Source organism: Cyclopterus lumpus, chromosome 13, assembly GCF_009769545.1.
Source record: "Cyclopterus lumpus isolate fCycLum1 chromosome 13, fCycLum1.pri, whole genome shotgun sequence".
Taxonomy (NCBI): Eukaryota; Metazoa; Chordata; class Actinopteri; order Perciformes; family Cyclopteridae; genus Cyclopterus; species Cyclopterus lumpus.
This window is the reverse complement of record NC_046978.1, coordinates 14,480,017-14,495,211: the sequence shown is the minus strand read 5'-3', so window position 1 is coordinate 14,495,211 and position 15,195 is coordinate 14,480,017. Positions and strand designations below refer to the sequence as shown.

General features: G+C 42.0%; 1 protein-coding gene across 2 annotated transcripts in view; it reads left to right on the top strand.

Annotated features, from left to right (window-relative positions):
- The first annotated feature begins 10,010 nt into the window (after positions 1–10,010).
- The window catches only part of lekr1 (leucine, glutamate and lysine rich 1), a 66,044-nt gene continuing 60,859 nt past the window's right edge, over positions 10,011–15,195 (top strand). For both annotated transcript variants that reach the window (XM_034549338.1, XM_034549339.1), the window contains exons 1-2: positions 10,011–10,192; positions 13,338–13,444. In XM_034549338.1, the coding sequence (XP_034405229.1) occupies positions 10,189–10,192; positions 13,338–13,444 (111 nt within the window). In that variant the 5' untranslated portion in view covers positions 10,011–10,188. The remainder of the gene's footprint in view (positions 10,193–13,337; positions 13,445–15,195) is intronic.

Here is a 15,195-nt window from a genome sequence, read left to right as displayed (position 1 = left end):
ACGACCAGGCAAAATCAAGAGAGAGATTCAAAACAAATGCCTAATTAGTAGCTGGGGATTCAAATGGAGCCAACGACGCCACAGCCAGTACAAACATTTTTCCAAGATGAGGAGTCAAGAGAGAGAAAGTGATATACATGTCAGGTTTGAAATATGCGTTGATGTTTACTTTCTGGTACAGAGAAAGCACACATGGCTGACGAAGGGTGTTTGTGTGTGTGTGTGTGTGTGTGTGTGTGTGTGTGTGTGTGTGTGTCTTAATTAACTACGTTATGCAGCGAGCATTACCGAAGGGGAAATAGATCTGGAACAGCTCAAATGCTGCCACCTTGCTCAACCACGCATAAGATCAGACTGACGCTGTCAAGTTCAGTTCTCGCTTGCAGATTAAATGATCAAAGGATTATTATCTGAATTTGGATTGCAGCCTGGGATGAATCAAGGATTCATTTGCTCGATGTTCTACGAGGAATTAATTAAACAGGTATAGACAGGCAAATACGGAGAAACGGAGGGGAGAAATAAACCCTGAACGTATTTGCTAAGGAAAGCAATTTGTCTTTTTCATCCCTTCTACGTGTTTTTTTCCTGTACTGTATTATGAGAGGAAATGCTACGCCTGCTTGTTGGCATCCCAACTCAGAGTCAACAACAGACAAAACAATATTGGTACTGAAATTAAAATGGATACCTTTGTAAGCAGGCTGCCAAATCCCTGAACGCCCTCCAAGATTCCAATCCTAATAAACTCTCCTGTGGTCTCTGCCAAGGCTAATTTGGTCGCTCTGTTTCTGTTTCTGCACAGAACAATCTTGATTAAGATACCCACCCCTCTAAGGGCCTGACCAACTCCTTATCTCACAGCAAGGAAGTGAGGAAGGAACCATCAACACTGACACAAAGGGTGGGCCACTTGCGATGTGAGCCGGCCATGTTTTGGTTCAAGCAGTTTCCCATCGGCTATGGAGTCGAGAATTTTATTTATTCTAATGGACGGGGGGGAGGTGGGGCTGTCCAGACATTTTTTATCTGTACACTGAGCATTACGACATACAAAGGGTGTGATGAGAGAAGGATCTGCTCAGGGTTGATGCTACGTGCAAGGAACACACAATAAATGCTATAAACACTATTTCTTGATCAGGCTTCAAACTGCATGCATGAATACCAAAACAACAAACAGCGGTACATGTTTTAGTGCTGATAAAGTCATAATAATAATAATAATAAAGTAACTTTATTTATTTTTACTCACATGTTGTATCCTGTTTAACTTGGATGCAAATGTTCTACCTGCTTTTATAAAAATGTATTTCATGATCTTTCAAGATTATCAAAGAAATAGTTTGACAGTTTTGGAAATATGGTTAATTACTGTCTTGATGAGAGTTTGACTTTCACGTTAGTCCGTTAAATATGAAGTTAGTGTCCGGAGACAGTTAGCTTAGCTTGAAGAGGGAAACAGCTGTTCGTCACTTAACCAAAGATAAGTGACGAACAGAACTTCTAAAGATCACTAAATAGTCCTGCACATAATATTCTTATCTAACTCACAGTGAGAAGGCAAATTAGTGTGATTTCCAAAATAGGAAACATTTTACTGTAACAATTCAAGTTTCAGGTTTACACTTACTGTCTGTTTATACACTGATTTACAGAAGCCTACATGACAAATGTTTGTTCTACTGTTCACATGACGTGGTATGTGATAGAGAGAAATTATTAAGTTTTCAAAAGGACGGTTCACTCCAAAATCAAAAATACATATTTTCCTCTTACCTATGGTGCTATTTTTATTTTTTGAGTTGCTTGGTTTTGGAGATATGAGCCGAGTTGTCTGCATTCTCTCGATTATTATCTTTACACCTCATTGTGAGCAGTTTCATGGAAGGACTATGGTTGAAAGGAAATAGTTCCTCACACCAAGGTCTATGGATAATCTTGATACACCGAATGCCAAAACTAGGCAACTCACACCAAAAATAAAATCTAGATGGATAAATAGCCCTTCAGGTAAGACTCATCGTTTCCCCCTCAGGTTAACACGTTTAGCTCTGTTCGAACTGTTCCTGTTGTTTGCACTGTTCATGCTGTTAGCTGCCCACAGTCTCCATGTTGAGCGCCGTGTGGAGGAACTATATTCTCTGAATTCTGTCGTGAGCACCTTTAATGAATGACAAGTGAAAGAGAAGAAGTACAAGAGGACGTGGGAAAGAGGATGTCAAAATGTGGGTAGGACAAGTGGTGCTCCCGTGTTGCACTCCTCTTCCCTTCAGCAGGGGTGGTCCTCTGGCTAGATAACCCCAGCCAGACAGCCGTGGGTGATAGAGATCAGATTGAGATGACAGACTGGAGAGATGCCCAGAAACACACACACACACAGACACACACGCACACACAAAGTAATGAGGAACAAATTAAAAGGGCATTCTGTAGAAAGAAAAGAAAAAAATCAGCATTGTTGTTCGTCTAGTTTGAGAAAAAGAAGTGAGTGAAAACAGAAGGCTGGAAGTTCTTTGTTCGATCAAACAAACACGGCAAATTCCCAGAACTGTCTGGTGAACCTGCAAAAAATGTCCTTTTGCTTATCCTGCTTAAAACAACAACATTTTCTCCATGCTGTAAAGGGGGCTCTTTTTAACATATGAGAGTGGATTGGAAGAGTTATGAAAAGCTTTTATTAGAAAAAGGTTCAGTGTGGGTTGAATTTTCTGGCACAATTCTAGACTTGTTTCCGTTAAACCTAACAGATTGAGATGTTCCTGATGAGGCGGCTGTGGTGCAGAGGTAGAGAGAGTCCTCCTCTAATTGGAAGATTGGCGTTCATTTAATGGCGCTCCTCCAGTCCGCATGTCTTCTTGGGCAAGATGCTGATATTGCACCCAAAGGCTTTGCCATCTGTGTGTGAGTGTGCGGGAAGGCTATATGAGTATAAATGCAAGTCTGTTTACCATTTCTCTTGAGGGAGTTCTCAAGGAAGAGTAAATATGTCTGGTGTGCCCCAAGGTTCAAACCTAGGCCCCCTTTTTTTCATTCATAAACTTGTTTCCACTGCTACATAGACAACATACAGTTCTACACCACCGACTTGACAATCTGAGCCCTTTCAACAATCTTGTGAATTGCATTTCAGAAGTCAGTGATTGGATGGCCCCACATTTTCTTCAGCGGAATGAGAACATCGCAGAGCATGGGAATCTATAATTTCCCATGTTACTTTACTTAACCCTGCACCTGTGGCTTAGAATCTGGGGGTAAATATTGAAGCACACATTCAGCACACTATTAAAGTGGCCTTTTCCACCCATAAACAAAAAACATTGCAGCCTAAATCCTGACCGAAGCTAAACTCAGTGGCGGCACAAGCAAGATATCTGATTTACTTAACGTGTCCGCTACTGCATCTTGTTGTCGGACCCTGCCCTCATTGAGCAGCCCACGTCAACAATAATCACGTCGTTTGCTAACCAAACCATGTACAAATGGGCCAAGAAATGAGTGTGAGGGCCAAACTAATCTTTAAAGATGAAAAAGACACGAGGAAAGGCAGAGAATTTCAAATATATACAGAAGATAGTTTCTACTTCTGTAAACAGCTGCTACGCTAAAGCAGCTGCTATAGCAATGAGACTTCGCCTGCACAGTCGCCGCAAGTTCTTGAGAGTAATGGACTTACAGTAAGACAACATTTCTGAATGTTTATGTTGCACTGAGAATGTTTTTAACATGCCTGTCTCAAATTGTGTAGGTGAGAGATTGTTTTCATTTTAAGACAAGTTAAAAACAATCCGAGTTCTACAATGTCACTTAGATGTATTCATGCACTTTCCCTTCTGGCCTTCAAACATGAACTTCTTCGGGGTCTTGAGTTTGACCATAATGTGCACCAGTTTGCATTTAAAGTTAATAAAGTGGAGCAGGAAGCGCCGATCCTTCTGACAGACAAAAAATACATGCACCTCAGATTGGGATTTACAAGCAGGGGATAAGCTTGTAGATACTCTGTATTTTCCCTACTTAACTCCGCCTCCCCGTGAGTAGCTTTCAATGTTTGTGTGTGTGTGTGTGTGTGTGTGTGTGTGTGTGTGTGTGTGTGTGTGTGTGTGTGACGTGTGTGAGCCCTCTATCCACGAGGTCATTGTCTCTTGGTCCAGACGGCTCCGACTCAGGTTCTCAGTGTGGCTTCACTAATCTGCCGTAATTATGTCTCACAGCCAGCTCACTCACAGTCACACACACATTGACTCCCTGTCTCCTTGACTCCTCCATTTTCTCTCTCTCGCTCTCTTTTTCTCAGGAGACCAGAGTCTTGGTCGCCTCAGGATGGCTAGCAGTGCATGCGTGTATGCGTGTGTGTGGTGTGTGTGTGTGTGTGTGAGTATGTGTGAGTATGTGTGTATGACCCAGTGTAACCCATGCCATGGGGCTACTACGCTGCCAACAGACAGCTGAAAGGACTCCCTTCACAGCTTTAAGGAGAGAAAAAAAACGACGCAAATGCCTTCGTGACTTGCCGTATAGTAAAAAGGTTTTCCGCTGCGACTCATCCGCGGCACGCATCACACTCATCACACTCATCTCCCCCGCCCTGTCACTGTGACGCACATCTTCCTTGTGCTTCATCAGCCATCAGGCCTCGGGGTGTGTGGTGATGCAGAAGATGTGTGGGCATCCTGAATCCAGACTACCTGACCAGGTTCACGGGGTTCAGGGAAGCCCTCGCTATGAAATAATTTGTTCCGTTGACACACATATTGGTGATTGTTGTTAAGATGTATACTTTTTTAACGAGTTGCAATCCTTGGATGTGTGATCCAAGGATTAGTTGAACTCGTAAAGGATATAGCTGCTGTTTATTACAGCTTCTCTTATTTGGGGAGTTTTAGCCATCTTACTTATAGTTAGTAGAAGAGCTGGAAATGCAACATTTAACTGCTCCAGTTTCTGGCCTTGGTATTAAAACGATAACTTTGATTTAAACAAAGTTATCATTAGTACTGAGAAAAATGGACAGTCCTATGAAAGTGAGATCCAAGCTGGTATAAACCAGAACTATCCTAAATTTAGAATGATAATGCCAGATGAATATGTTGTATTAGTTATTAGTGTTTCTATTTCTCCTTCTTTCTCCCATTTATTTCCACTGTATCACACTCATTATATTATAACACATTACCCTAGCGTTTCTGCATAACATTAAGAAATTATCATTACATTAACAATAATGAAATGTGTTCATTTGATGCTCAACAACAAGCTGAGCCTGCAATTTCCATCCTTATTGTTTTCACAAAACACTCTTAAACCACCCCCCCTGCCAAAGCATGACTTGTTATGTGAACACATAAAATGTTTATCTTTGGTTTTGCCACCAAAACAAACAGTTTCATTGTACAATGAATCTAAAACTAGAAAATAGTCACCACTGTATCACCATTAAGCTCACATTTGTGTGGCACTTCTCACCCAGTTATAAGGAACAGAAAACAAGAGCGGTGTATAAACACACCCTGATGACACCCTCAAAGGAGAACTCACAGGATAGTTGGAGATTAACACCATGGTATATTAAATCAAAACCATAATATGGTTATGTCATTTTTATTTAGTGTTATATTAGATTCTGCTTTACATTACGTTTTCTGATCACTGTAATACATCCAAAACATGCCACCTTTTAAACTTTATTGTGGAAGTCTTTTATGTGGAAGTCTTTTCAAGGAAGTTTGTAAAAATACATTTTCAATTGTGTTTAAACAGCAGTGATCATGGTATAGGTTTACATGAACAAGGAAATGAAAAATCATTCTAAATGACGGGATGGGAGCATGCACGTAAGGAATCAAAACATACAATGAACCAGTGTTTAGATAAACAATAATTAGAATTAGGTAATAAAGTAATTTACTTAATTTGATCCAACAATAGACTGTTCCTCACTGCACCTTCTATAATAACACATCTACTAAAGAGGCATACTAAATTTAAATTGTAGTGCACTATGTTGACGTGAACTCCATTTAGCCCTTACTAATGTGTTCAGAAGGCAGGTCGGCCTTACAGGACAAACCTGTTCCTTTGTGTGTGAACCCCTCTGAGCTCATTAAACTGTTAATATCGCTGTCTCCCTCTTCATAAAACCTGAAATCTCACAAGATACTGCATGCTCAATGGCTGGAACACACAGTACCACACACACACATACACACACACACACACACACACACACACACACACACAGAGAGAGAAAACACACAAAGCCTTGCAAAGCTTTTCTGACTAAGTGCGTGCCTGACTGCTTGCTTAAACACACACACTCACACTCACACTCACACTCTCACACACACACACACACACACACACACACACACACACACACACACACACACACACACACACACACACACAGACGTACACACGGCTGCAGCACAGCGCTCTTATTTAAACTGATGTGAGTGCTGTCACGACATCCGACTAGTCCTATTTGTTCCACAGAAGCCTTGGCGTGAGAGAGCAGGGTCACCCCACTGGCTCTCATGCAAATCCATTCAACACGAGCAACACACACTCACTCACAGAGACACACACACACACGCGCACACACTTAATGGTCCTGCAGATAAGCAAAAAGACAGAGAGACAGACAGGCAGGCAGGCAGAGAGCCATGTAGAGATTCAAGCAGAGAGAGACGAGTGGACAGGAAAAACCATCGGGCAGAGAGCTGAGCAAACAGACAGAGACAGACAGCAAATCATAATAAAACATAATGAAATTGACAGTTATCCTGAGCTACTCCACTTACTAGTGGCCTGGTCTCGCATAGCCACATCTATCTCCACTACGCTGGCCCCGCACATTTCATTCTGGGATAGGGGGAAAAAAAGTGCACTTGCTTGTTTGTATTTCTTTAAACCAATGCACAGGATGTAGCGGCCACGCCCTTGCAAAATAGATAGGGGAAGGGGAGGAGAATGCCAAGTGAAATACGCGGGCAATGGCAGACTAATACTCATAGTCGAAACCTGGTGAGCAATGGTAGCAAGAGGTAACTGTTACACTTTAAAACTTTGGTGCAGGTGGACGATCAGCCGCTGAATGTAGGTTAAAAGGTCAAGGTTCAAATATGGTTGCAAAAGTTTATGCCATTTGGTAACACAGAGGCATCCATTTCCTTTGTTTATTACACTGCCTTCTTCTGGGTGCACTGAACTACATATAACACCATAGTCTCTTTTCTATATATGTTCTATTCAGTCATTTGCTCTTATTATTTGCTTATGTACTTATTTGAGATGTTTTTGCATAACAGTTACCAATATAATAATCTTTTTTTCAGAGGCTGCTCTTAAATATATTGGGCAGTCACACAAGCCAGTGAGGAATTGGCTGGCATCTGTGTGATTGAGTAAATCAGTGCTCTACAAATCCTTCACGAATCAGGATCAGGAGGTTACACACAGTGACGCAACATAACAGGTGGACAAGACTTAGATTCGGATGGAGTGGAGCATGGCGTGCACTAAGGGGTCATTTGGTGCCACCAGAAGAAATACCAAGGAAAGCAGCTCACATCCAACGAGCACAGTGGAAGCGATGAGTGGGTTGGACTATTAGGGGTAACTGGGTGAGTGAGTGTAGAAGTGCTTATGTCACAAAATATATATCATAACACAGAAGAAAAAGTTTTAATTCCACAGTTTGTGTCTGTGTGTGTGTGTGTGTGTGAGGTTGTGTGTTCTGAGTGCTTGCGTTCACCCTCTTCATTGTCAGTCTTCGTTGTGTCTGTGGAGTGCTGGTCGTGCAGTATCTTGTGGGGATTTTGGTGAGTTAAACCTGCATGGTTGGCCATTGGATTTGTCCCGCATAGCCTAGCCTAAATATGTCAAGCGTGACAATATTAGTCATTTCATGCCAAAAAAAGAATAGTGGGTCATATTCACCCCTCCCTTCCCTCTTAAATCCGTGCATGCACACACAGACACACACACGCACTTTCGCCTGTCGCCCCTCCCCCTCCTTCCCCTTCCCCCCTCTCTCTGTCTCTCTCTCTCTCGGTCTCTCTCTCTCTCTCTCTCTCTCTCTCTCTCTCTCACACACACGCACGCAAGCACACACTCAGCATGCTTCATTATACACTTGCACACACAGCATAGCGTGCCGGAAACAGACTCGATAGATGCCAAGCTCTCGGTCCCTGCAGGCTCAGTGCCCCTAAAACACTGGATGCACCTTCCCAAATTAGGTTAATTTGCTTTTACCACGGAGAATGCCCAAAATACAGTCTAGTAGTCTCATAAACAATTATGATAGAGAAATAATTTGCTTATTTTTTTTTTGGGGGGGGGGGGGGGCATTTCAGCTCTCATCAATTATTAACCTGGCTGTTCAACAACCAGACCAGCCAAAGTGAAATAGATATAAGCTTTTAAAATCATGATGATCAAGACACTCAAAATATTACAATAACACCGATGTAGTCACATACTCTATATGCAATCAGACTGTTCTGAAAGTGGGTTAGACGTTTTACAAAACATTCAATAATTTATGTCACAAAGAGAGCTCTGATAAACTTTTTACATGACGCAATTATTCTATTGTCTATTGTGCATTGTGGTCCAGTTGAGTGCTGCTTTGTGTACGATGCTGCATTACAGTAAAGGCCTGCTGCTGCCCTTCTTCCGATGCCCTTATCACAGGGGTATTTGAGGATATGGCCGGTTTCAGAGCGGAGAGTGAGACAGAAAGAGGAGGGGGAGGAGAGGCAGGGCGATACAGAGAGAGGGCTTGTCTTCCCTCTACCCTCTTTGGCACAGTAGGGTGCAAGGCTTGATTACTGTCTCTCTGGCTGAATTTATTTTTTCCCCTTTTGTCACGTTCACCAATTTCCTTTCTGCTGTGCAGGCAGATAAACAAGCACGGAAGGTAACCTAGACTAGAGTGGGCGAGTGCAATTTGCATCACAGCGACTGAGTCTGCACGATTCAATGACGGGTCTAGAAATAGCATGCATCACAAATGTAATCATAGCAAAGAGTTCTCTCTCCCCCTCTGTAATGGTGGGTGGGTGACATTAGCCCAGATAAAGACACAGCTTTGCTTTGGTCAGCCACAGAGATAAAAGGGCAATTATATTATATAAAAAGGCAGAAATGTCTGTCTAAAGACATTTTGTACACCAACCCTGCCGGCCCTGCGGGGATGTCTGGCCGTTATTTCAAATTACTTCTGAGGCGATGAATTAAAGGCACACAAGCCAAACAGAGCATGGAGTGTGACCAATGCATGCAAGGAGGCAGAGCTCAGCTGATGAGACTTCAAAGTGTTGTCTGCCTACATTTTCTACACAATTGTTTATTCATTCTCCATTATTACAAACAACAATAATTAGCTGTCCTTTAAAGGCAAACTTAGCCAGTTTCTTTTTGTGTGCACTTCTTGGAAGGCTCTGCCATTTTAGAAACTGTACTTGTCAGCTATTTGTTACACCATTAATATATTAAGTTACATGAGACGATCAATATCAGTTTAATCTTCTTGTACTTGCCAAAGCTCATCTGTTACCTCTGATGTTGCAGGTCACATTGCCACACGAACGCCACTTGCCTGTTCATGTCAATCAGGGCCCTTCCTGCCATGCTCTGTCTCTGGCTGCTAAAGCATAACATTGAAGTGATGAGCATTACCCATGGATGACTCCATCCCCTGAGACTGACAGCGGTTGAAGTGGTTGTGGTAAGGCTTAAGTTGCTCAAGATGTTGACATAAGACGCTTCCTCACCAATGGTTGCTGAAAATAGAAAAGCTTCTGAGGCCCACAGTTAAGACAGCGTTGTTAGGGAATTTTAGGGTATTTCCACTCTTGAGTGGGAGGGAGCCATGTCCTCCTCTAAAAAATGGAATTGAATAACTTCACATCATATTAAATGTGGCTATTTTTGTACGAGACACACATCAAGGGTCATTTTAAATTCAGTACAATGCTTTTACTTTGGTAGGAAACCCCACTTCCTGTACTAAATCCCCAGCCAACTTGACGGCCAATGAACGTTTCCACACTGCGTGGCTGGACTACCTCGTAGCCATAGCAACGGCCCAGAGCATGGCTCGTGACAGGAGAAAGTCAGTCAAACATTTGAGTATTTAATGTTTGTTTTCCGACTTCACTGCGCAGGAGACTGTTGACTATGGGTAGGTGAAGGTTTATTCCGCTTACAGCTCGATACCACTCAAACCGCTTCATTCGTGTGCGTGCGGCTGCACTGATTTGTTGACAGCTTAGTTAGCTGAACTAGTTAGCTAGCTAGTCAGCTAGCTGTTAGCTGGTTTAGTTTAAAACCCGTCTCTGAGATCAGCGTCACTCCATGAAAGCTGTTTGACGTCAGCGTCTGTCCCTCATTTATTCAACAAAGACTCACAGCGATGCAAAGCTTATGATAGATAATGTTTACTATGCACAACGCACATCGCAAGTAAACAATGTGTGTATCATTTAATAATAAAGTACATGTAGCTAGTTAACTATTCAACTTCTTTGTAATATAGATGATGTGTAATCTCTGCAATGTAGTAGCTTACATAAAGAAACTTAAGTCTGATTTCCAAGGATATATATATATAAACACACAGTATAATGTGCTCTTGTCAGAGCAGCCCTGCATATCTAAATCCATGTTGTGTGCATGTATGTATTTGGAAATGGTTGTTTTGAAAAGAAATTTACATTATCTTGTCTCTGGGGATTAATGAAATACTTCTTCTTCTAGTTGTTAGAGAACACAAGATCAAAACTTCCTTCTGCTCACCTGATCCATGAATATACAATTTGTCTCAATCAATCTTGTTGATCAATAAAATGTAATTATGTCAACTCCTTATTCCAGGATGGGGGTGGATGGGGGGGCGGGGGGTTGGGGGACATTTCTTCACCCAGTGTCCTCCCTTCTAGAGTCGCCGGATGCTTTGTGTCCTTCGGTGCAGCCGAACTACGGGCCCTTATGAGTCTATATGTTCGTGCACGTTTCCCTCTCACGACTTAGGCATGCGTCCATGCAGAATAGATGAGTTTATGAACAGCTTGCCTCTCTCACATTAGACTGATTAATAGTTCAATCAGGGCTAAAACGGTCAAAATGTCACGGGGGAACAGTTGTCATGCAAAGTCCGCTCTTCATATCGCCATCCATCTAAAAGGATAGGCCTCCTTAATGCTGTCACATGGGCGTTACTAATTTATCTGTGTTGTGTGAGCCGGAGGATGTCGTGTTTTTAAATGCCGAGCCTGGAGACAGTAGGGGGGCAATCAGGCTATTAGCGTGCGTGAGCATGAAGCGCTCTGACGAGGCAGGGGTTGTCTATCTGCACTGGTGTGTGTGTGTGTGAGAGAGACACAGAGGAAGTACACACTTGCTTGTTTACATGCTAGTTCTTGAATCATTGGTTTGTGTTTCAAGTTAAACCTGCCCTGGCTTTGCATGAGTTCTTAGATTGGATGTGCATCTGTCCGTGTGCGTTGTGCATGTGGCCAAATCCTATTGTGTCGGTGCTGTACATTGTGTTCTCTCACTCTATTTCCCTCGGATGGCCCGTGAGGGCATTTAATGTCTGGCATGCCGACGTGCTCGGGGAACCATCTGATAGGAGAGACCTCTGGCCCCCTAAGTTGGCTAGAGGTATTTAATCTGAGGTCAAGTGTTGAGTTGGCGTGATGCTTTCCTCTCACTAATGGTGCGCTGATAGATAAATGCCGCACTGCACACACACACACCAATAGACAGACAGAGGCTGGGTTAGGCTTGCACTGTTCTCCTCGCACAACCTCACTGGCCCCTATTACATAACATGGGATAGCTGGATGTTCCTTGGTTTGCAACTAAGAAGCTGAGCACAGCACAATGTACACTTTTTCTGGTTTGAGTGATTCTGTGGATATTTACCATCCTTGACACCGTGGGTCGCCCTTCCGTGGAAGACATGCTAATATAAGTCAAAATACCCTCAGCTGTGAAATGCCATAATCTACAGTCTATAAGCTTAATGCCATAAACTTGACTGATTAATCTATAGAATACATTGTACGGCAAACGGGTTTAATATGGTGGACATCACGCTAAGGGATTTACCCTTACATTAACCTCAGAGTCTAAGTGCTATTCATCAGTTTAATAGTGCCACCCACTTTTATCCTGAAAAGAGACACGTTTTCCTGGGTAACATTGGGAGGAACACATTGCCTGAGGATGGTTGTAGAACTACTTTGGTATCAGGATTTAATTTGTTTTAGAGTGATTAGGAGGCATGTTTGGTTTTGACACGCATTGTATTTTGTCTCGAGGCCGCTCCTGTTGGTCATTGTGCTCCAACTTGAAAGGGATTGAAAGTTGTATGCATGAATCTGGAAGTTAATTTCAGACAACACAGGGAAAGAGAGGGATAGAAGAACATAATATCTCTGAAACAACATTGTTTCTGACTCAAAGTTGGGATGACATTTAAAAGAAACCATTTGAACTAACTCTAACAATCTATGCACATTTAAAACAATGTTTTAATATCAAATCTTATCTTCCTGTGAAACTAAATATAACATGTGTTTACTTAAACTAGTACTGACCACTTTCAACCAATTATATCATCTGAATGAATTCCTTGTTCCTTGTAACCGTCCACTGTTCAAATATTCCATTTCACGTGGGAATACGTCCCAGTACAATTTATCTAGTTTATTTTGTATAACCCAAAACCACAAATTACAAATTTGCCTCAGGGGGCTTTACAATCTGTACACAAATGACATCCCTGTCCCAGGACCTCACATCGGATCAGGAAAAACTCCCCAGAAAACAGAAAAAAAACCTCCAGGAAGCATCAGAGGAGGATCCCTCTCCCCAGATGGACAGAAGCAAAAGCTGCTCTAACTTCCGTTTCACCGGGACTTTACCATTTCTACATAAGTTTGCAGTAGAGCCAAAACAATGAGTCAATAAATCAACTACTTGATGAGCAAATTTAGCCAATTCCAAGTGTGACGATCGATGAATTATCAATTAATCCTTTTATAATGCAAAACATTTCAAATATTCATTGGTTCTAGATCTTCATTGTAAATTAATTATTTAGTGCTCTTAGTCAAAGCAAGGACTTTAACGATGCCTCCTAGTTCTCCTGTATCAACAGATGTATTACTATTCCATTCATTAAAAAACTAAATAGACAGATCAACATTAAAAACAATATTTAGGTGCTGCCCTAGTTTGCAGCACCAAATGGAAATCCATACCACACACACGAATACCATTTCCAGTATCGCTAATTCTGCTGGTTTCCTCGTGCCCAGGAGACGAGGAAAGATGTAAGGAGGCGACGCAGGAGGGAGAAGAGAAGGAAATGAAGACGGTTCTTCTCTGTCCTCCGATCTACCCACTGCCTGAAGAGATAGAAAAGGTAGGCAGTTCAAAGAGCATGTTTCTGAGAACCCACGGCAGGTATTGTGTATTTTTATATCCGAACAGCAAGACTCTCCTCCCATAGGAAAACATATACATATCAAATTGTTTTCAGCACACACACACATACACACACACACACACACACACACACACACACACACACACACACACACACACACACACACACACACACACACACACATTCCCTTTGTGACCATACTGTTACCTTCCAAAGCAGCATGTTAATGAAAGACCATATTGACACAACATAGTATTGGTATTTCATTTTTCTTCTACAACCCAGAAATAGAAATGTATATGTTCCACCCTGATGAGTGTTTTTCTCTCTCTCTCTCTCTCTCTCTCTCTCTCTCTCTCTCTCTCTCTCTCTCAATATTTGCAGTAATCCATGTGATTTGAACAAGAAATGGGACAATGTCTCCTCTTTTAATATTCCATCTGTTTTAAGATAAAGCAATTAGGAAATAACATGACAATGATGGCGCGTTGCGTTGTATCCTTGTCGATGTCAGGTGGCAGTTACATATTCCCATATGATATTCCATATGGTATGAATATAAATTAGCAGGGAATATTAAACATACAGGTTAAAGCAGTATATTACCAGTTAAAGCAGTGTATTCTCTGTTTGTCAAAGGAAACTATATCTCCAAAGACCCCGTTTTCCAGAAATTATTCACATTATATTTTTTCACATTTTTAAAAGTTTCTTTTTATATGCCCTTACATACAAAAAGAATGCTCTGAGCACACACAAAGCAAAGTAATTACACTAAGTAAATGTTCTGGCCAATGGTTGTAACCAGTCGTTTATCTTCCCATTCTCATTTGAGCATTTTCCACTTTGGTCCTGAACAAAGTTTTTTTAATTTCTTATGCCTTTTGGGAAACCCAGCCAACATGGCGTCATCTCCACTTACAATAGTAGCTTTGTATCTATCATCTCTTCCACATTAGAACTGCAGAATAAACAAACAGAGCAGCTGGCTGGGTCTGAGAGGGACCTCTGTGATCGCTTTACCTGCAGCTCCCCAAAAGGCTGTGGAAAACTGGACAATAGTTTTCTGTCTTTTACAATCTTTCCACTCCACGTTTCCTACACGGTCAGACCTTTGAGTGAGCAAAACTGTTCCTAGATCTCACTATTTACAGACTACATTGTTGTCATAAATAATAATCTGGTATTATCCTCTAATATGCTGAGCCATACTGTACAACATTAGTTACATTTGGTCTTCTGTGACCAAGTCAACATAACATGACATGGAGCAGCACGTTCACAGTGGTAAGATGACTCAATGGACCAATGAGGCTGCGCTATGCGCTCTCTTCCTGTCTCTCTCAGTTGCCATGTCTGTCGCTCTCGAGTCATTTCTGGAATTTCTCATTCAGTGCAGTCGATGGCTGTAAACAATACACCCCCGTGGTATTATCCGAGGGGTCCTTTCCATGCCTCTGCACAGACAAAATCCCCCCAGCCTTCTCTGAAAGTCTCCTACAAACACATCTATGCATGCACAGTGAATGCACACCTACACACACACACACACACCATTCCCCCATGCATCCCATTTGTCCATCTATCTCTCTGCCTGCTGTGCCAAGGCCAACAGACTCAAATGGGAATCCATTTTATTTATTGATTTCTGTGGTAGCCATCCATCTCTCCCGTGTGTGTGTGTGTGTGTGTGTGTGTGTGTGTGTGTGTGTGTGTGTGTGTGTGTG